This window comes from Daktulosphaira vitifoliae, unplaced genomic scaffold, assembly GCF_025091365.1.
Source record: "Daktulosphaira vitifoliae isolate Bord-2020 unplaced genomic scaffold, ASM2509136v1 Scaffold_3, whole genome shotgun sequence".
Taxonomy (NCBI): domain Eukaryota; kingdom Metazoa; phylum Arthropoda; class Insecta; order Hemiptera; family Phylloxeridae; genus Daktulosphaira; species Daktulosphaira vitifoliae.
This window is the reverse complement of record NW_026099574.1, coordinates 25,851,338-25,875,417: the sequence shown is the minus strand read 5'-3', so window position 1 is coordinate 25,875,417 and position 24,080 is coordinate 25,851,338. Positions and strand designations below refer to the sequence as shown.

Sequence of the window (24,080 nt, the reverse complement as noted above, 5' to 3'; positions counted from 1 at the left end):
TGGGCTTTTAAATGATTTACAGGAGTTTATACGGTATGAAAACAACGTACGTTACGCGGAAAAAAGAGATACCGATATGACACTTTAAAAAAACTCATTTTGGCAGCAAGATGTTATCGAATGACAGTTTAGCGCGCATCGTGTAAGTCTCATAATCCGCAACAGCTGCTTTGCTCACTCGGCGCGTAGACGACACCCGCGTTTTAAGCAAAACGACTCGTTGCCCAAACATTGTTTTGTTTATATCTCTTCGAATATGATTTGTGTACAAGACGTTTACAATGATCTCGTCGGGTTTTACTGCCTAAACGTACTCAAGTTATCAAACGACAATAAGCACAAAGCTGCTTGAAATAAATTCTATCAATAAACAGTTCGAGTTCACTCAAATATTCAACTATTCAACGATCGCGGTGTTTTCATAAATCACTTTCAACGATCTTGTAATGTTAAAAAATGTATAGAGCTGCTTATAAGAAATATCTTTGCAATTAACTGAACGCCTGTCTACGCGTCAGTTATTTCTCCGAATATACTAAAAAAATACACAAAACGTTCAATACCAGTAGTTGTCACTTGAAAAAATATTCTGTTGTCAGTAATTTTATTAGTATACTATTACAAAAATATGAGTGTCTCTCCTCGAGTAGAATAATCGGATCACATTCTTTCGGTGCACGTCATTTTTAACGTGTACCGGTTTTTTATTTTCGATAACCGGATTACTACCGAGCCATTGTTAATAGACGAGTAACACGTGTACTTTTAAAACAGAGTTTGGTAAAACAGTAACAATCAATATGTAATAAAAGTATAGGTTAACGGCAATACACAGAATTATAGTTTTCGTATAAATATGCACGACGAATAAATAATTGAGTTTAATTTGTCACGAAATTAGTTATTTCCGAACAACATAAAACCAATAAAATAAATACTGTACCTTTTGGAACACAGAAAATCATGACAACCAAACTTTCATTTACACGATTACGATTGTAAAGGTTTGGCAATCAACTGCAAATGGGAAAACTGTTGACATTTACAGTACATTTGATTTGTAATACAACACATTTTCGGTATATTATTTGAAGAACAAAAATCTGAGAACGGCGTTTTTGTTAAAAAATAACCTACGATAATATTTACTCGATTAATGTTCCTTAGTAAAATATGCAGAACGATAAAATCTTTCACACTTACATTCATAAACACGCTCATAAATACATTAATAATTGTTACCAAGTTGATACGTCACCTGACAGTACACGTATATCGATTATTATACTAATTTCAAAGGCAAAGACCTTTCAATTAACACTTAAAATTCATAAAATCCCTTCGCCACCTCCTTTCGATATAATGATATTATGAATCAAAAGCACGCACCTCCTTAAATCGTATTGTAGGTAAAAAGTGTACTGTGTTCCGTGCAACAGTGTACTCAAATATCTTAATGTTTATAATGTTATAAAAGTATGACGTGTTTTTAAGTAGGTTAGATCATTATTATCACTATTTTATTTTTTATATGAAATGTGTCAACGAATTCTTTAATCCGTAGAATTAAATTCAAAACGAATAAAATAGATATATTTTTTTAGTTTATTATGTAAACTAATTGTAAAATGTTGGATTATGGCTGATCGATTTTCTATGAATATATTTTTTTAAACTGACAACACGACACATATTAACACATAACGTATTATTGTTATGTTTATTTTCAATTTTTATGTTAATATTAAGACTTCATATTAATTGTTTATTTTTAATTTTTTTCGACGGTAAACAAACGTTTTTCGTTTTTCGCCTTCATAAACATAGGGATTTTTACTATAACTATCCATGATATAATTCAAACATTTTTTAACTAGAGTTCTCCTGTTGAATGCATACTAATATTTAAAAAAAGTGACTTACCACCAAATACAATGCCGTTTTTGGGCGTAGAATTCATGATGCGTTGTATTTCACCAGCTTCACTGCCTGATTCTGAACCTGCCGATTGTTGATATTGAGGTGGCCACCATCTCTGCTGTTGTTGTTGCTGATTGCGTACAGTTCCATAAACAGCAGTAGACGGACTTCTTCTGGGAACGGGTGGCAATGGTCGTTCGATGACGTTCGTCGACGAATCGGTGCCCGACGATCGGCTTCTCGTAGGAGGCTGCGGTGAAAGACCTTTTTTTGTCGGCCAATAAATTGGTTCCGACGGTTGGCCCGTAGGCTGTGGCGAGAAACTCACTCTTTTAGGACTGGCTGGCACCGAGTTAACAGCGGTCGGTGATGGAAGTTCCGGTTGTAGGGTACCTCTTTTGAAAATCGGCTGAAACCGTTTTTCGTCCGACCGCCGAACACCGTTGTTATCATCGTCTTCCTCGTAAATTGTCGACTGTCTGGAAGGCGATTCGCGCACACAACCAATTGTAGCTCTTTGCGGCGAGCCTCGCACGAAATGGTTGTTGCTCTGAGGAGTAGTCGCGGGTATATTACCGTAGACGGTATGCACGGGGTGCTGCCGGACGACGTTACTTGGTTGTGGAGGAACAGATATTTTAACCTGAGCGCTTACCGGCATCAACAACCTGTTATCGGCGGCACGGTTGTTGTAATACTGCGAATATGGTATGATGGGCGCAGACCGCCGACCCGATTGTCTGCTGTCTTCGGAAATAGCCGATTGCAAAGAGCACGTGCTGTCTATTCGCCGTTGACCGTACAAATTGGCGTTCACATCTCGGTCGAAGGATCCTGGACTCACACTTCGCGACCGGAAATCTGTCACGTCGGCGGCCCTTTGTGTTTGTTGCCGCTGTTGATACTGCGGTATGCGTCCGTAAGCTGCCGCGTTGCTATTGTTGACAAACGCCGTCTCTATGATAGTCTTGTGTCGTGCTGTCGGCGGTTCGTGTTTGTTGTTATTGCCGTTGTTGATCTTGTGCTTTTGGACATCGCCTACTGTAAATATAGCCGGAGTCAATAACCTCCGGATCGAGTTACTCTTTTTCTTGTTGTCCGTAGTGTTGGCGACGCCGTTCGTCTCCGCCATCGCAGTCGGTCCCATTTGTCAATTATTTGAAAAAAGTTTCTCCGTTAACTCGATATACTGTTGGCTATTCATAGTTGATATCCTGTTCAACAATAATAAACCATGAGAACTTAACAGAGTATCTAATGATACGAAATTCAATACAAGACCACTCAGTTATTGTTAGTTTTTTACTTTTTAATTACTTAGCATACCAAAACATTCCAGTTTTTGTGTGATTTGATAAATTAGTTTATGTAACATTGAATTTAACTCGAGTCGACATGGCGCAACCCAATAAACACTGCACATGTAATAGGTATGTACACATAGAAAACATTTACCAATAAAAAGACTAACAATAATCGAGGTGATTAATTGAGCTATAAAATTTAACATGACGCTGTAATATTTTTTTATATATGTAAGTGTTCGTAGACACTTGCTGAGTGGATATTCTATACGATTTTATAGCGTCCGTTTTAACATTTATTTACATAAAAGTCTACACAATGAACTTAACGCCATCATAAAACATTCATTGAAAGCTTTCCACGATTAATAACAAAGAAATGGCATTTTTAAATCGAAACTCTTAAAAATAATAATTGTATATCATTGATCTAAACTTTTAACACTTTTGAATTAACGTCAGTTTAAGCAATACATTCTTGTTTAAATAAATTACATTTTGTAACCAACGGAAATATTATGCGAGACTGACATTTCACACATATGACGTGAAAAGAAGTAATTATTATATTTGCTATTTATTGTATGGACTTCAAAATACCATTTTAAATTGTAAACGCGAACTTAAAAAAAAAAAACTTAAATATAAATACAGTGATTACATGGTATGTACATTTGCTGTTGGTAACAAACAATACATTGTATTACCTAAACACTTTCATTATTAAGAACAATATTATCAGATTTGACCAATTAGCATTTTTTAAATTATTTTGTTTGTTTAGGATAAAACAGTGTTATTATAATGCTAAAAATAAAAAGAGATCAGACGAAAAAATTAATAATTAAGTATATCGTGTTTACATATTAATATAATTCGATAATTAGACATCAATTAATTTGTGTTAATAAAAGGTTCTACTTATATATTGACACAGTGAAAACAATCTTCTCGTGTTATCGGGGGTCATCATGCAGTTAGAACTAAAAAATAAAACATTTCTAATTCCAAATAAAATAGATAAAATAGAATGACTTCATCAAGAATAAAGTGTATTAAAAACAAAACAAAAGGCCAACTCAATTATCTCATAAACTAGTTTAAACTTGACTGCACAAACAAGTTACGCTGTTCAAATACTGTTAACTTGTATTTCACTACCCTTTTTTTACGACCTAACATGATTTTAAAACTTCAATAAACAAGGTAACATTTAATCGTTTGATAAGGTACTAAACAGAATACCTAAGCGAAGAAACGGCAAAGAATACTAATAAACGTTTAAACTAACCATGCAACAAATTTACGTAGTGGACTTTAACATTAATAGCTATACCTATAATAATACGTTTTACGGTTTTTCGTTCTAAAAAAATAAAATAAAAAACGTCAGTCGACCACTTGGGTATTTAACTTCATTAGGATTCCCGCACCCGACTTCGGTCAGGATGTTTTAACTGCAAAATCTTTGTCGCGTTTCACCCTTTTTACCGACGAATCCGATAAGACCGTGTACCCTTTTTGCGTTTTAATTCTTTTGTTTAGCTTTTTCGGCAATGTTTTATCTGAGCAAACGTGTTTAAATGCAAAACATTCGTAAACGGTGGCAGCTCCGTACATTGTATTGTGTTCATATGTTAGTCGTGTGTATATTGTACACACTTAAACACACAACAACGCCCTCGCATTTCAGACGAGACGTACAAATGTGTTAATGAATACATAACCGCGATGACACCAGAGATAATTATCCCTTTACTTATTGTAATCCAATAGTAGTATTTTATTATTAGAACAACAGTAATCCGAGACAAGACTAAAAACGAGTGTACATTAATTGTTTAATTTAACTTTCACTCGGTGTTGTTAAATATTAATCAATGGAGAATTTATACCAACCAAGGGTCATTTGACATAAGACCAAATTAATTGAGGTATTCCTAGCAAACATTTTTAATAAGTTCACGCCCCTTTCTGTCCCAAATGAGTAGTATTTGTGCGATGATATAGCGCGTTTAACTTCAACAACTTAAGGGATCAAAAGCGATACCTTTTGAAAATCAAACCACTACAAGTTTCAGATACACTAGTTGATTTTGAACTACCTAGTACATAAATTAAAACACAAGTAATTATAATCTCTACCTATCCGTAAGCTGCAATTAATTATTATAAAAGCCTCTATTGCGAAAGGATAATGTTCCATCGATTAATCATTTGTCTTTTTTAAACACAATCTACAAAGTTTTATGATACGAACAGCTATTTGTCTTTTACAATATCCGTTTTTGTTATGGCACCACTTCACTTTAAAAATGCTCATAAAAATTTTCTTCACACATAAAATAAATAAATATACGAGTTTTTCAAAAAATTAACATATGAAAAAGACGTGTTCATTTGAGCGTAAAGCGTGAACATTTTTAATTAATTTTGCAGCTAACTAAATAGTTGATTTCTCAATCGGCTCTCTTTTTATCACATACAAGCTAAACTACGTGAATTAACTTTTTTTACGCTTTCCGAAAAAAACGTAAAATTCAACGAGATATATTTATATAGAGTATAAAAAAAAAAAAAAAAACTATAAACACATGAAAATTAAAATAATTTCCAATGAAACGATAATACATGGTTTTATTTATTTTATTGTACTACCATAATATTGCACACTATTGTAATAGTAATTTATGTTAAATAAATACCAACAATTACTATTGAAAATTTATCTATCATATATCACTTGAATAATTAAATAAATGTGNCAACAATTACTATTGAAAATTTATCTATCATATATCACTTGAATAATTAAATAAATGTGTTATCATAAATCGACACACTTGAATTATAGAGCATGTACATTGTACATGCTTTTTTATAAAAAAAAATTAAGTTTGTAAATTATACAAATCTAAAAAAATATCTCGAATTCTCTAAGATTCCGTATATTTTTTAATACAAATATCTCTAAGTTATTAGAACACACTGATTATTAACAACTATAACTATTATACTAATGTATATAATACAGGCTTTTGACATTATTCAAAATTAATTGATAACCAAAAATTAACAATAAATTTTACGATTAGGCTGATGAATAAAAAAAAGTTTAAATTGAATAACTATTCAATTTATTTACAAATATATGCTGTAAAAATCTTAAAAACAAAAAGTTATATATAACTTCTAATAATCATAATAATTTTATTATTGAATTGTCTTGAAAATCTTTTCTTAACAATAAACGAATGCACACATGTTTCTCTACTATTGAAACACTTTTTCATCTATTTTTCAAGAGTTATTTGATAAAAATCTTTATCAAAAAGGTTCTTGAAAATTATCTTTGATGACATAAATATTAATTTTTTTTATCGACATACTAAGTTTAGAATACGGTAATGATTATTCGACAACATTTTTATAGATTTTTTTAAACTTTGAGTTTTATCGATGGCAAACATAGTTGAGTCTAAAATATTGTTATTAGTATTTTATCCATTTATAGTTAATTTTACTTGCGAGATTGTAATTAATAGAAACACATGTGGTCGTTTTTATTGAACTGTTGATTTTGGATCCTAATCGAGAAAACAATCAAGTAACCTTTATATAAATATATTGATAGATACCACATGGAAAGTAAAGTGTTAGTTAAACATAAAACAATAATAAACAATTGCTTTTCAATACAAATACGAGATAAACATTTTAAAGAAGTTTTTAATTACTTTTTTATTTAACTCGTATCAATCTTTAATAATAGAAAAATGTGCAATGATCATAAATCACAATTTGACATTCTAAGTCCATTTATACATAAAGAACTTACACAGTGGCGCATCTAAGTGATGGTTAAGGGTTATAACTCCTCATGAATGATTTTCTATGTTTTAAGATTTAGTCGTGATAAACTTTTGTTTTACACATTCGAGTTTTCTGAAAGTACTGCACTCTTAGTACAAAAAAAGGTAATAACCCCCTTGAAATTATTTTCTGGTTGTACCATTGAACTCGTGTGATATTTGTGAAAAATGACAGTATAATGGTTTAATGAGGTACACGTAGGATCGAACAGTTATAATAAAACGGTTAAATGTAATGTTTAATAGATGAAATGTTGAAAGCTCATTTGAGTTCCAAAATATTCATACTGCAGAAAATAAAAAGTAAAGTGCCTTTTAATGATCATGACACCTGCGCACATTAAACAAACAGTGCATCTACAATTGTTTTTTTACTTATTTAAGTATATTTATGTTATAAAAAAAATTAAACAATAGAATAAATTATGTAAAACAATTTTTGTTGCTCTTTTTTTTTTTGTGTGTAAACTCTAAAATGAATGTCAAAATTAGTATTAAGTAAAAAAAAAATGTGATATATTCTATTTTCAAGCTAAAATGAAATTGGAGAGAAGAGAATAAAATAAAGTCACAATACTCTTAGTTTAAATTATTAAAAATTTTACCAATAGCACAAAAGTCTTATTATATTATTCTCACTTATAAAATTTGCACAAAATTTAAACAATTAAAATTACACGCTATTTATCGATAAGAATATTGTTGTTCCAAATTTTGGCAGTAGTAAATGTTTTAATTATAAACATTATATTTTGTTGAAAAATCAGTATAAGGTGGTCACCACGCTGTTTATTCTCAGAAGAAATAAAACGTTTTTAATAATTTTTTTCTTAAGAAATCTAATGTAAAGATCTATTGTATCCTACGTGCTCGAACAATGAACTGTAATTTAACGAGTTTGCATTTTTACAGTGCCAAAACCACAATAATATTGTCGTCGACGTATAAGGCTTAGCTCGTTTTGGTAACTGAATTTAGTGTTTTATTTAGTCCCAACAACGATAAGAACACGCGGCCAAGAAATAATAAACGTCGGTATACTGATATAAAATATTACACAGAAACAGATAGTGTTTCTTACCATATATAATTCAACGTCCTCGAACCGAGGAAAAGTTTTTAAATTTATTTATCCGACTCTTATTTTTTTTAAGTAACCAATAGTCATTTGAACTATACCGATAGTTGTTTGTATAAGCCAACAAACGTGTTGACATAATATCATGTAAGTAATGACGACGCCCGCAACGGATTAATAACGAATGTCATATGGTCTGTATAAGTTACAACTATAATGTAGTGTGACGAGATTAGACAGGATAACTAATAGTTCTAAGAGAAAAGACGAGTATCTTCATCGATTCACTATTCAAATTACTATTGGTTTTTTTCAAAAAGCGAATTATTATTATTTTGGTCATTCACATGCTGGGAAATATTAAACGGCATCAAGTTCTCGACCTTTGATGTTGCTCGTCGCACGGTACATGTAAAAGGGTCGCGTAATCCGTAAAGTACAGAACAATTACTACTAGACATCAATAGAAGGACCGTGTCCGGGCGTTTAATACATCGTTTATGTCATGCCGGTCCATGAAGTTCAATTAATAAGTACAGCTACGCTAATTCTTTCCGAGTACGTGAGTATTGCCCGTTTCCTCCGTCTTACTATTATTATTTTTTCTTAACAAACACGCGGTATTACGTTTTGTTAACACTCGTACTAGTCGAGTTATCCACAGCCGCCACTGACCCTTTCGTTTTATCATAAACCGGCTAAGGTATGCGATGTGAGATCACATACGAACGTCCTTCCCAACATAATATACCAGTCGGTAGTAATCACCACCGCCATAAAAACAGTTTACTCCGCACAATACGTTCAAGTTGTTACCGGGCCGAATATTGTTTTCAAATAATGTTTCCCATTATTTATATTCTACTAGTTGTAAAAAGAAAAATTTTAATGCTCGAATAAGAAAAAACTCATCAATTTAATGGTTTATAAAAAATATTAATAAAAAAAATAGTACTTCTGTTTATAATTTAATTTTGTTTTAACAAATAACAATCTAATTATACGAGTATTTAAATAACTATGTTATCAGAATAAAATAATTTTTTTGAAAATAATTCATAAATTGACATCAATATGACCACAAAATGACTAAATGTAAAAAACAACAATTAGCATTTATTATTAAGAGTAACCCACTGGTGACATAAAGAATGTGGTAAGAAACCTATTGTTTAGTATAAAGTCTATTTTGCTATAATTAAGTATAACTTGGAGCTAATATAGAAATGTGTATACGATACAAATTAAAATATTATTATCAAGCAAAAATAATAAATTGTCTTCAACAATAAACCCGTCAAAGATGTAAGTCCTTTGTCGCTAAGTCTTAACGGCAAGCACTAATTTTCAGACAAAAAATAGGATTACGCGCATTAGACACCAATACTTTTTAATCGACTTCGAGGCTAATTCATGCTTCACGGTTTATTACTCTATTAGAAGGCCACTAAGGCAGAGAAACAACTATTATTTGACAGATAAAATGTATAAAAATTAACTGTTACAATTTAAAGGAGCAATATTTTAAAATTTTGGTAAGCATTATCGTAACTTTACGATACTAGAGGCAAAATAAAAAATCTACGAAAACATTAAGTTTTTCAAAGATTGTATAATTTTACATTATTAATAAATACATGAAAAAAGAACATTTATAAATTTATTAAATATTGGTCACCGTAATTCATGCAATAATATGTGCCATATTTTTATATAATATTATATCGTCGAATATAACATAATCGTATAGAATTAACTTCAAATTATCAAACATTTCTTTATTAGACTCATAAGACGATCAATAAATTTCTCCTCAAATTGTCTGACTTTATTTAAAGTAAACTTTTACCGTACCAATTCATACTTTCAATATATAAATTAGTCAATTTATGAACGAACAACTTTTCAACACATTTTTTTGAAGTTATTAAGACTTTACCATAATGACTGGAGGTGAAGCGATAACCTGTTTATTTTTATTTCTATATATTAATGAGCCACAATACTCCTCCCGCTATAGTATAAAAGTGTAAATATCTTTTAAAATACTGGTTCAAAAGTTGTTGTTGACCTGTTCTTTTTTTTTTTGTTAGATCATTTTCCTATTTTTAAGCTAGGTAAATATTTGTTTCCATTCAAAAAACTTGATTTTGAATTAACCATTTTTTAGCCCTTTACTTACAAAACATGGTTGATGGGTCGATGATAACTTCAGGACAAATAACTTATCAAGTTACAAGTATTTTAATACATTAAGTGAATGTGTAGCGTGGGTGGATGTAGCCCGTAAGTATACTCCTGCTGCATTTCATACCCCCATTTTATGTATTGAAATGCTTGTAACTTGATAAGTATTTGTCCTGAAGTTATCATCAACCCATCAACATTTTATAAAAGGGCTAAAAATGGCTATTTTAAAATTGTTTTTTGTATAAATGGCCATCAGATAAAACAAAACTAAAATTACTTGGTCATTTTTAATCCATAATGATGATATAATTTTTATAATATAAATATTTTAAGAGAAATTTTAATTTCATAAACTAATGGTACTCAAAAATGCTCAGAATTTTTACATGGATAGAATGATTAATAATAAAATATTTAATACTCTCCAAGTTTCATCTTTAAGTATTAATTGCTTTATTTTTAGTAGGTTTTGACTCTTATCCACTCATGTACACGTCTTTGATATTCAGCAAACACTTCAATGGTAATCTATGACAACTTTAAAAGTATTTGACTAGTATAAGAATTTTTAAGAAATATTAACATCTTAAATATTTTTCATATGAGTACAAGAACTCGCAGGAGTGGTAATCGTAGGTATTTGTTGTAACCACTATGTGTAATTATGATGTTCTTGAAGTCTTAAAGACAATTCATAGGCACCAAAACAGGCTACACTCAATGTCTGTATAGTAGTTCATAATCTTAAATTTCTCGTCTCCGTACAATCAAATAACAATGCATTTAACAATTATTTTTTTAAATTATCAAAGCGACTTATTTAAAATATGATAATACGAAAACAAAATCATCCGTCAAATAAAAAAAAACTCACAATTTAATAAGAAATATAAACAATGTTTTAAGTAAAACGCCATACTATTATGAACCATAAAAATCACACTGAACTATATCCGTTCACCGAACTCAATCTTAAAAATCTATTTGAAAGAATAAGATTACCAGCCAGTTCAATATAACATGTTATTATCGAAGAATCTTGCCGCCGATTGCATCCCTGTGGCTAAATTTAGAAGACGTGTTTATTGTTAGTGAGTACAAACAACTGCAGTGTAGATGCAATGAATGAGTGCCATGCACATAATCGATTCGTCGTCGTTTTATGAGGTAACGTTGTAGAAGAGAGCAGCTGCAGCCCAAATCGCAAACGGATCGATTGCAATTCAAAATAACATACGACTACTATATGAAAATAACTACACTTAGTACTATATAAAAATGCAAAAAAATTACTGCTTCGAATTTTTTTTTTTCATTCTCACCCAAGAATTTTTTACTGTTGATATTTAATTTATTAATATTTAAAAGACCGGACAAATTAACACATTTTTAAAATTCGTTTAAAGTTTTGTTAATTTTGGAAATTATTTTTTAACTTCGTTAAGTTAAATGGAACTAAAATAAATAAGAATAATTTCATATTTACATTGCAGTAATGCACTTAAAATTTATAAGTATTTCAGATTAAAATAATTAAAATTAAATCCCCCAAAAGAGTAATGAGTCGCCAAACTTTATTAAATAAACTTAAACAAGAGTTTACTGTTTAATACGATCAACTTTGACTAGAACAAAAGTAAGCCGTTTACAAATGATTTTAGAGTTATTTTTGAAATAAAAAAGCCAACAAATGTTTAGATTGAATTTAACACATATGATATTTACACATTATACAAAAATGCAGAGGAAATCAAATTTACGCGCCAACACAGTACAACACATCATACATATAAGACTATTTTTCAAATAAAATACAACTAGAAAAAATGTCGAGTACTTTACGAAATACCTAAAACATGTTTAGCATGCTAAAATATGAAAATCGTGGTACTGTTAAGGTAAAAAAAGAGCAAACAAAGTATAAGTTTAATCCTTATAATTTACCACCGTAAGAAGTTACCAAACTAAACTATTAACCCTTAAGTTTTGATATATTAGATTTTTATTTTTATTAGTATTTACTTTGTTATAAAAAAAGTAAATACCACGTTTCCATTGTTTTAAATACTATTCAAAATAAAAACTTTAAAAATATATAAATAATACTGTCAAATATTATTATGTACACATGTTTCCTTTTTTTTAATCTGCCATAAAATTGACATGGATATTTAGCTCAATATCCATTAAATAATTAAGTATTTGAGAAAATGTGATACAATATAAAAATAGCCCGTATAAATTATTATACAAAACTGATTGTTTCTTAAAAAAAAATTAGTAGGAATAATAATGAAAATCTAACCAAACAAGATGACATCAATGTAATATATATTAACTCAAACTTTAAATAAGATTATTTGTTATAATTACACATCCGAAAAATCCAACAAACTAGAGTTGTCTAAATTCATTATATTTAATCAAAATTTGAAAAATAAAATTTCTATTTAAGTTAAACTTCTAAATCTTTTCAATAATAAAAAGTACTTGGTTCCATGAATTAGAATGATATATATATACATAAGCGCAAATAGTTAAAAAAATATTGTAAATGCTAAATGTAATTCTTTCTATCATTAAAAATATTTTGATATTATCATAAACCATATTCTGGTGGTACTATTGAAATTTTTATGAGTACTAGGTATCCAAAACTTTCCCCCCTATTCGCGCTTATTTATAGTAATTTTATTAAGTTATTTTCGATAGATATTTTGTTAATTAACCATTAAAACCTAAAAAAATATATTTATTAGAATGAGCTTTTAAATATTTGATATGAACTACAGAAATAATTACAATTATTATATTACTTACAGCAATTATTATTCAAATATTTTAAATTTTGAACTAATTTTTCTTCTTTATAACAATGGGATGAAACGCGCTTAAAAATATTGGAACACCAATCACGGACACTTTACGCACACACAAGAGCAACCGGTTACGCACATACTGAGTTCAGAGTTAGTTTGGTTTACTTCATGTTCATCTGCCACTTGGCCGGTGAGCGCGCGCGCCGTCTATTCAATGCAGCCAACTAAACAGGTTTCTGGTGAATCTCTCAGGGATTTATTTTTACAAATCATAAGAATAAAAGTATTGATACTAAGCACATTATTTAGCACAAACATAAACCCTTTGTATAGTAATTGTCTGATTAAAATTTCACTATTGATAGTATGTTGCTAAAATATTAAGACAAAATTTTACTTGAAACAATTGTGCAATAAGTGACCTTGTAAAAATCAACAGATACCATTACTTACTATAAAGTAAGAATATATTAAGTTTACACAAATCTTATTTCAAACTTACTATCTTCGATAGTCAAAAAAATTTTCAGATGATCAATTTTAGGTTCAATAATTTTTTTTTTAATTAACATCTGCTAATATTTTTCTCTAAAATTTGAATACTATTGCAAAAATTGAGTTCTGATACACTGGACATTCTTCACTGAATGTACTATCAACGAACAAATTAATAAATTAAATAATTTTTATTCTGATTAAAAAATAATTCAATTTCATATCTTTCATATGTATAAAGATATACCTACAGTGTTTTTACTTTCATGATGGGAAAACAAAATAACGATTATAGTGTAACTTGGTATAAACATATATTTATGTACATAACAATAGACACAATTTTTAGGTGATTACAAAACTTCCATTCATATATTTTCATACAATTATGATACCCTTGAATGTACAATATTTCGTATATTGAAGATTATTTTTGGCAAAATGTATTTAAATTTAAATTGACATATCCAGTTTTATTTTCAGAATATCTTGAATCAAGTCGGTTACAAGTAACTAGTTAATTTTACTTCATAATAATTTTAATGTTACAATTATTTAAATTATTTGAAAATGAATCTTTATCATTAAAAATATGCGTGTTGAAGTAGTCTGATGACGATTTTGTTCAATTTCACGGGTTAGAAAATAAAAATATTGATAACGAGTAGTATTCAATTTATTTACTATAAAGCAAGATGTTTCTATTATTTTCATTTTCCAAAAATATATCATAATAGTATATTAACTATTATCTATGAAGTTAATATTTCTACATATTATTCTTTTTTGAGTATTAATAAAAAACTATGCTGAAAAATGTATCGGCATAGTTATTTAGTCAGCATCAACGATTGTTATCATAGGAATCTGAAAATCAAAGTTTCGTATCAGCCGCATTTACATGACTTATCTGTTACTATTAAAATAACATTTTTCTTACTACTATGAAGTACTATTATCCCAGTTAAGCATTAGTTGATAATACGAGGTTTGATAATACAAACTAATGAGATAAATTAAAAGTTTAATATTTAATTAAAAATAGAATTATTGTAATAAATAAAATTCACCGTGATCAATTAAAAAATGAGTTTTATCAATAAGTTCATAAATAATTACCAATTATTTTTTTCTCTCTAATGGAAGCACTGTACTGAACGCAGCCAAAAAGTACATGGTATATACCCCACCCACCACAGACCCAAATCACTTCACTATTTCCCTTTCATTTTCATTTTGTGTTTGTAAACAATATTATTGTTAATCACTAATATACATTTTAGCGCTCAAATTATCAAGTTTTTCATTTTTTTTTGCAATTTATTAGTTAAAACTTAATATAATAAAGACTATGCATAACACGACACAAAATTTGAATCATATTTTATCACGTCTTTCTTGTTGTATTCAATTTATACTTTTTATTTCGTGGTCATTGATGATTTTAATATAACTTTATAACTTGAGAACAAGGTAAGTCACAAAAAAATTAAAGAGTTTGTAATTATAAATATTTTATTTTGTGTTACTATATCGTAAAAAAGGTTCTATTCATATAAATCATAAATTACTATTGGTTGATGTATGTTATTATTTCAGTTATTATAGTCTGTTATAAAAATGACCAACTCTTTTAAAATTTTATAAAATTTTATTAGATGTATTCATTTATCTCTTATATTTAAAATTCAATTATTAAGAATAAATTCATTACTTTGAATATGGCTATTTTATTTATTTAATAATTTATTTTGAGTTGTCTTTTCCTGTGAATAATCTTATCTATCATTTATCCTTAATGCATCAATTTTGATACATATAGGATCTAATAATAATAATAAGCTTATTAAGTTATTACAACCCTCTATTTAAGGTAAATTCAAATTATAAAATGCTTATTTATTGTTAAATAGTAATAAACATTACTGAACTTGAATTTAAATTTTTATAAAAACAATTTTTTTTTTATAATTTTAAGGATAATTTAACCATTATATATTTTTATCGTTTTATAGTTTTAAAGTTAAAGTCTAAATAAAAAATTTACATGATAAACTAATATAATTTATGAAACTATAATTCTTATAAATATTTTGAACTTGAATTTTTTATTTTTTAGGTCTTACTTTCCTTACCATGTTCTATTATTAAAAATCAACTATACAATTTATCTATTTTTTTTTTAATTAAAAATGAATAAAAAGTAAGTATACATTTTTACCTATTCAAAGAATAACATTAAAATATCCATGACGTTAATTGTCTTCTTTTTCTTTTTTCAGATTGTTTTTAGCAATGAGTCGTCGTCGCATATCGTGCCCATTAGCTGTACAGCAATTATGGGATGCTGTGAAGGTAATACGCTTTCAAAGGCAAGTTCCAGATATAGATAGGATTACAAAATATATGACTAAAGTACATAATATGCCATCAGGTTAGTATTATAACAAAATAATGTTATATTCTTTTTTATTTTGTAGAATGAAACTAGTGTTTATAGCCACTAGTACAGAAACATAAATATTAAGGTTTTAAAGAATTATTTTATTAATATTTTCAAAACAATTAATGTGGGATAATTTTTTTTTTTAATATTTGTTCTTCATATTATTTTTATTTACTTTATAAGCCTTCTATTATGAGATACTTATCTAATAAATTCTATTGGATGTTTCTCTTAATACTAGCCACTTGATTTCTCTTCATATAATAATGCTATGAAAATTATTTTTGGTATTTTTTAGATTCATCGAGTTATCAGTTAATACCTAATTATTTTTTTAAATTACCTTTTACCTTTTAAACCTGTTAACTTCATTTTAATTGAACTGTTTTGTTAAATGGTAACATACATGCTTTACTAGCTTATAAAATAAATAATTTTCTAATTAAAAAAATCCTTGATTGATAACAACTTTTGGACAATTACTTTAAAAGTTATTGACATTTTTATATCTAGGCGGGAAAATAATTACGGTTGAGAAATGTATTAATGATAAATATTATCGTACGTGGACCTCGCCTCTAGTTTTATTTTAAGATTGTAATATATTCTGGAAAATAATGAGTCAAAAATTGTTGTGGACCAGCCATCTCCTTTATTAGATATCATCTATTTTATATGTTTCCATTTAAAAGGATAAAGTTGACATTCTTGTAAAGTATAAGTAATAAAGTAAAAAATAATTAATTACTGATAAATTAGAAAATATATGATACTAAGTAATACTAAGAATAATTATTATTTTAAGAAAAATCAAGTGGTTAGTATTAAAAAAAAATCACCTTATTTAAAATTATAATAATTATTTCCAAATAAGCTTTACTATTTCAGAAATATGAGTTTAAATGAAGTATTTATCCTTGATACTTTAAATGTAACAAAACATTGTATAATAGAACTTTTAAAAGAAAATAGCTACAAATATTAACTTACTATCATATAAAAACATTGTATATTGTTATATTGATTCAAATTTAATGGTTTCAATGTTATGACACTCAAAATCCCTAATATTCATTTTGTTAAAAATTATTTTTCCATAAATTGTTTATATGTATTTAATAAATTTATTTGTTGTCTTATGTGTTAATTCTAATTTTAAACTTACTTAATTATTTTAGAAGAAGTTGGTAGACAACTTAATTATTGTGTACGCGATGGTCTTTTAATTTTAACTAAAAGAGTTGGCAATAAAGGATCTAAAGTTGGTGTTGAAACTGAAGGCTATAAACTTCCTGAAGAAAAGGTTTTATTTGATTTTTATCATATAGATGAAATAATAATTTGTTACTAAAATAAAATATTTTTAAGGTTGATAAAGATAGTCATGATTGGTATTGTTTTCAATGTCATAGTGCTGGAGATGTTATAAGTTGTACTTCATGTCATCGTGTTTACCACCTATCATGCATTGAAAAAGAAGATTTACCTGATGATGATGTGAAACATAAGTTTATATGTTTTGTTTGCAAGGTATGTATACATATTTTATTAAATATTCTTATATATAATAATTTGACATAAAAAAAGTATGTGAACTTGTCAGAACATCATGAGACACCTGTTATATACAGAGTGATTTTTTTATCACAACCAATTCAATTACTTACAGAATAAAAATAATTTAAACATTTTTTTCTGTTTTGTTATCTTTAATTACACACTAGGCTATGCTCTAGACCTAGGGCCCTACAAGACAATCGCACTATTTTAGGAGGGTATTTTATATTTTTTTACTTTATTAAACATGCTATAGAATTTTTTTTTTGCTAAAAGTCAAAGTGATCATTTAAAAAAAGGTCATTAGGTTCTTATTTCTTAGCAGTTGCCTAAAAAAATATTCATAGTGCTGGTTCAAGGGGGGGCCATATACCCCTTAAATACACCACTGGTATACACAAAAATGATTAATATTCCAATTATAATAATTTTGTTTATATTATAGAATAATTACAAAAAATCTGACAGGTTATTATACCTGACACTGTAAAAAATTTAATTTAATTGGTAACTGTAATTTGACGTTGGACAGCATAGTTGTCATAGATGTATTCCAAATTTTATGATAAACTCATAGACTCGTACATCTTATATGATATAAATAAGATTATTAATACTGTACAGTTCTGAAAATGAATGTACAAACTTATATATTTATAACCATCTTGAAATTTTTATATAACATATAACATTCCATGATAATGTTATCTCAGAAATGTCATTGAGCGGGTGTGGTGAAAATTTCAAAACGTTAGTCGTAAGACTCGAGTGTTTTTCTCAAAAAAAGTCGAAATTTTAACACTTTCTGCAAAAAAATTTTTGACTTTTGCCAATAATTTTTCCAGAGTCTCATAAGTGAATATTTTTGTTGAAAAAATTAATTTTTGAAAATCTGAGCACGATAAGTAGTTTTCCCAGAAAAGTGTTTTTTTCTTGTTCTATTGTGTAATAAGATTATTCTTGAATTATTAATTATGTAATACTTTTTAAGTTCATCTCTTATGTCTTGTTAAAGTGTCAACTTTGTTTTTTCAAATGGGAATATATATTTGTAATTGAATAAAATGTTTGAGTTTTTTACTTATTAGTAAATGGCATTTGAATTTTTAATATAACTTTATTTGTTTATTAGACATCAAATATAAGTAGCTAATTGGTTTTTTATGACGTTTTTATTCACAGATACACAGCATTTATTATCAATGGTAGTAAGGCACATTGTTGTGAGTTAATAAATATTTTAACTGGCTATACAGAAAACATATCTATTGATAGTCATAATGACAATACATACTCCATGACTGTGTTAGCGATGTCATAAAAAACCAATTAACTACCTGTATTTGTAATCATTTGTGTATTAAACATGTATATTAACTCAAAAATTTGAAACTTTAAAATTTTATATCTAATAAATGAATAAAGTTATATTAAAAATTCAAATGCCATTTACTAATAAGTAAAAACTCAAACATTACATAATTAATAATTCAAGAATAATGTGTAATTAAAGATAACAAAAACAAATTTTTTAATTATTTTTATTCTTTAAGTAATTGAGTTGGTTATGATAAAAAATCACCCTTTAAATACATTTATATATATATTTTTTTAATATTATTTTCTAACTAGAAAATCACATCAGCTAGAGAGGCAACAAAAAAAATCAAGAAAAGTCAGCTTAATAGGCTGCTTTATCATACTACTATGAGATTAAAAGAAAAAGTAACTTTACATTATATAATAATGCATTTAATATTATGATTTTTTCTGAAAAGTTAATTTTATAATATCAAATAAATTATAGATCCCATTACCTTGGGTGGAACGAAAAATTGCTACTACTGCTCCATCAACATATGTGTCAGATAGGCTACAGTTTCAGAGTCAGTTAAAAGGAAGTGACTTACAGTTTAACATGAAGTCTGCTCTAAAAGATAAAGATCCATGGAGAATAGATCTTCTTATTTTTAAGTAAATCTAAATAATATATTATAGCATATTAAAACTTTCCAAAAATCACTTTAATGGACAATCAAGGGCTGTAGTAGCCTTCTAATCCAAAGTGGTTTCTCAATCTTATAAAGAATGTTCAAGTAAGAAAACAGGCAATTGTTCAAACAATGAAAATAATATAAACCCTTTCACAAATTTACTGAATGCACTATACCCTTCAAGATGGGTAATGAGTCTATTATTGAAGAGAGAAATGATAACTTCAATTAAGGAACTGATCTCATGTTCAACATATAGGTCACCCATAACTGAGCCACAAATTTAAAAAAGAACATATCAGGCACTGCAGTATTACCAACTCAGCCACAATGTCTTTAAATACTATACAAAAATTTGTTATTAATTCTTAGTTTAACTTTCATAGGATAATTGATCTTCAATTAATAGAAGAAAAAGCTGATAATGATGAGTATAAAAATGTTGAAGAATTCCGTGCTGATATTTTAACTTTTGTTCACAATATAATCATATTTCATGGAGGTAGAAATACTAATTAAAACATTATTTTATATAAAAATCAAAATTTAATGTAATATTTTGTTACACTCTTTCTAGTACATAGTAGCTTAGCAGATTATGGACGATTAATGCTGCGAGATTGTAACCGAGATTTAGATGAAATATTGAGATGTCGTTATTGTTATAAGCATTCAATTCAAAAAAATACTAAATTTTGGTTTTGTAAACCATGTAAACCACCACATGAACTTGTATATGCTAAACAAGAAGACTTTCCTTATTGGCCAGCTAAGGTAAAAATTGCTACAAATTTTAAGATTTTTACATGATAAAATAATTTTTATATAAATTTGATAATACAATAATTTTTTGTGGTAGGTATTAAAAATTGATGGTGATTCATATAAAGTGAGATTTTTTGGTGGCGATCATCATCTTGGAACTATTGATAAATCACAAATAAGACCAATATCTGTAAATATTCATACTCTACAGGTAATTTTATAACTTTTTTCAAAATTGTATAATGTAGGAGATATTGAACCAAATTCATAATCTATATCAAGGATTTCACACATTTATCTCATTACATATTGTTAACAATTGTTAACAAACATTAAGTTAAAATTACATATTAAAAAAAAATGTTTGCACATAAAGTACTTTTTAAGAACTTTTTTCGTGATAATAAAGAACCTCTACAAGGTTGAAATAAAATATATTTTATGTTTTTGTTATTTTTTTGTAGTATTATCAAGACTTTTTTGCAGCTTAGTAAATTTTTAGTCACCAAACTTTTTAGCTCTTACCCACCTTTCTTCCAGATAATGATATTACATACTTAAATGTTTTATCATGATTACTAAAATTCTGAAGAATATGAAAATATTAGAGGATTTAATAAATTTTCCTGGAAATTTTTAAAAATAAATCAAATCTATCATATATTTAGACTCCTATCTGACTTAATTTTTTGAACATTATTAGTGGCATATCACTTACTAGTCCTTATAGATAAGATTATCAAAATAATAAAAATAAACTGCGATTGATGAAATCACATACTTTATCTTAAATAATGTTTATTTACACTCCTTAAACAAAGTATAGCATTTTTTAAAAAATTTATTGGAAAATCTTGGTAAAGTCAAAAAATTTGATCATTTTAAATATGTGATAACCGCATTATCATACATTACAGATTTTAGTTTTCTAAAGGTAAAATGGTAAATTTTAGTTTACCAAGTACTCTCGAGTACCTGGTTAAAATTCAGCATTTAACTTCTAACAAATCCAATTTATTTGTTTTACACATATATTGTGTAAAACAAATAAAAACTTAATTAATAAAAAATTTGCATAAATATTTTTTTATTGCTTTTTAGACAATAAAATAATTAATTTTCTTTTTAAAATTATTTCCTAAAAATTCTTCATATTCTCATAATGCAAAATAACAAAAAAAAAAAAAAAAATTATTCTTCAATTATAGAACAATATCCCCTAAGGTTACATCAATAGAATAATTTACTAAATAATTAATAATTTTTATGCCTAATTAATATTATTAAATCAAATATTTTTCTATTTCCATTAAAATAAAAATGAAATATTCTTTAATAATACTCACCATTTTGACTAGTAACCTGATACTTTTTTTGTAAATTATTTTAATTCCCCTTTTTTTCATTATTATTATTATTATTTTTTTAATAAAAATAAAAATATAAAATTATGTTTTCTTTAGTCTCAAGGTCGTACATCTCAGTGGAATAAAGCCTGTGAAGAATTACGTCGTCATCAATTGCAGTTGGATAAAATAATTTTTGGACTTGCTCCACAGTCATCATCAAGTTCATCATCCGAAGATGAAGAAGAATCTCTAAAAATTGATGAAAAATTCCAGCCTGATGATATTAAACCTTCTGATCTACCTTTAGAAGATAAAAATAATATGTCTTTGTTGACAAATGAAACTGAAGTTGAATTGAAATCAGAAGAAATTGTATCTGATTTAAAAGAAGAGGATAATAAAGACGAAGAAGGTGATCTTCCTTTAAAAAGAAAGCGTGGTAGACCTCCAGTATTAGAAACCAAAATTGTTACACCTCCCAAAAAAATATTAAAAAAATCTTTAACCCCTAAAAAATCAAGTCCAGAAATTTTAAATGAAAAACGCCCCAGAGGAAGACCAAAAAAACCATGTGATCAAACAGATGATGATAATGTTGTAAGTTCCAAATTAAAATCAAAAAACAATTCTAAGGATAATACTTCAATAGAAGTGTCTAAAGGAATAAAAAGTGTATCACCTAAAACTAAATTTCAACTTAAAGATAGCGAAACTGATCAAAATATAACATCTACTACTGAACGGTTGAAAAATTCTGATGTTGGTGAAGATGAAATTGTCAGCTCTTCATGTCAAGATTTGGTACGATCTGTTAAAGTTCAAACTAAACCAATAAATAAAAAACCTCCTAAAAGTCTAATAAACAAAGTAAGTTAGTCAGAACATCTTCATATTTTAATTGTTAACAAAAATAAAAATATTTTATTAATATATTGTAGATTCGCACTGAAATGGAAAATGAAAAGCGTAAAGCATTGGAACAACTTGTACAGCGACATAAGGAAGAAATAGCTCTTTTACAAGAAAATCATAATATTGCCTTATCTGAAGTAAAAAAAAAGCAATGGGTAAATTTATTAATTGTTTTAAATGATCATCTATGACTTATTAAATATTATTACTACTCCTTAAACTGTTCTCTATGGTAAATATTTTCCTATGATCTCCTAAACGTTCATTCATACATTAGTATGATATTGTCCAGAAATACCTTGTATTTAATTTAAAATATTAATATTTTTGAAATATCAAAAATTTTACATGTTTAAAAAATGTTTAGTGTGTTAATTGTGAAAGTGAAGCAATTTATCATTGTTGTTGGAATACAGCATATTGCAGTCCTAAATGTCAACTTGTTCACTGGAGTAGTGAACATAAAAGGCATTGTCGTCGTAAAAGATAATCTTAGTATAATTTATTTGATTATAGGAAGATTATTTAATAAGTGAATCTCCATATTAATTTTTTATATTTATTAATTAAGTTGGTTACATATATATTGTTTTATTATATATTTAAATTATAGACAAAAAATTAAGAAGCTTACTATCAGTATAGATTATTGAAATATATTTTTATCTTTGTAAGATAACTTATCAATGAAAACTTTTTAAAATCAATTTATTATTTTGTACTTTATCAAGTATTATATAGACTATTAATTCACTTCTAATTTATGTAGAATTTATAATATTTTTGTACTCAATTAATTATTTTTGGTTTATTCAAATTTAAAATCCAGAATTAATTATTTATTTATATCCCAAAATTATTAATCATCATCACATCTTTTGAGTTAATTAAAGGAATTGTTTGTATCCATCTTTATTTTATTAAGCTAAAATTTGTTCAATTGGTTATCCTGAAAATATTTGTTATATATTTATTAGTTTTTTGTATTTATACTTCTAGTTTGTAAGATATTTATAGTAATTTATTTTTTAATTGGTTTTTGTTAGTTGTTTTATTTTATTATTTGTACATATTTAATATTATATGTTAATGGTAAGTTTAAATTATTATAAATGGTGCTTTATTATATGTTAAAAATTAGTTATTCTTGTACAGAAAAGAGCTAAAATTATATTTAAATGTGTAATATTGTGGAAATATTAATATAATTTATAGTAAGACCAACAACTTTTTAATGATATGTATTATTATGTATATAAACTTGTATTATATTAATCATTATTTAGCTCTTCCAAAATATTCAGTTTATGTATGAAGTTTGCTTGATTTATTATCACCTAATTATATATATATATATATATGTATTACCACATTTAATG

General features: G+C 27.1%; 2 protein-coding genes across 19 annotated transcripts in view; one reads left to right on the top strand and one right to left on the bottom strand.

Moving 5' to 3' along the window:
• LOC126902897 (coiled-coil domain-containing protein AGAP005037) overlaps nucleotides 1–13,327 on the bottom strand; it is a 104,261-nt gene extending 90,934 nt beyond the window's left edge. For 15 of the 17 annotated variants that reach the window (XR_007703368.1, XM_050680585.1, XM_050680590.1 and 12 more), the window contains exons 1-2: nucleotides 13,185–13,327; nucleotides 1,924–3,134 (exon numbers count right to left, since the gene is read on the bottom strand). Coding sequence is in view for 15 of the 17 variants with exons in the window: in XM_050680585.1 (XP_050536542.1) it covers nucleotides 1,924–3,067 (1,144 nt within the window). In the remaining 2 variants the exon portion in view is untranslated. Of the gene's footprint in view, nucleotides 1–1,923; nucleotides 3,135–11,366; nucleotides 11,386–13,184 lie in introns of those variants that run through there. The other 2 variants (XM_050680586.1, XM_050680607.1) reach the window with 2 other exon arrangements.
• A 1,599-nt stretch (nucleotides 13,328–14,926) lies between these two features.
• LOC126900955 (zinc finger MYND domain-containing protein 11-like) lies at nucleotides 14,927–23,251 on the top strand. Of its 2 annotated transcripts, XM_050676994.1 has the most exons (13): nucleotides 14,927–15,151; nucleotides 15,798–15,881; nucleotides 15,961–16,112; nucleotides 17,303–17,427; nucleotides 17,493–17,654; nucleotides 19,314–19,406; nucleotides 19,489–19,655; nucleotides 20,062–20,177; nucleotides 20,253–20,449; nucleotides 20,535–20,651; nucleotides 21,904–22,656; nucleotides 22,728–22,856; nucleotides 23,069–23,251. In XM_050676994.1, the coding sequence occupies exons 2-13, from the start codon at nucleotides 15,871–15,873 to the stop codon at nucleotides 23,189–23,191; spliced, it is 2,145 nt and encodes a 714-aa protein (XP_050532951.1). In that variant the 5' UTR covers nucleotides 14,927–15,151; nucleotides 15,798–15,870; the 3' UTR covers nucleotides 23,192–23,251. The 2 variants fall into 2 exon arrangements, with proteins under 2 accessions (XP_050532951.1, XP_050532952.1); XM_050676995.1 differs by lacking the exon at nucleotides 15,798–15,881.
• Nucleotides 23,252–24,080: the final 829 nt, after the last annotated feature.

Coding starts and splice junctions, on each gene's coding strand:
- LOC126900955 (XM_050676994.1), top strand. Junction 17,655..19,313: donor TTATATGTTTTGTTTGCAAG/GTATGTATACAT, acceptor TTTTCTAACTAG/AAAATCACATCAGCTAGAGA. Junction 22,657..22,727: donor CTAAAAGTCTAATAAACAAA/GTAAGTTAGTCA, acceptor AATATATTGTAG/ATTCGCACTGAAATGGAAAA.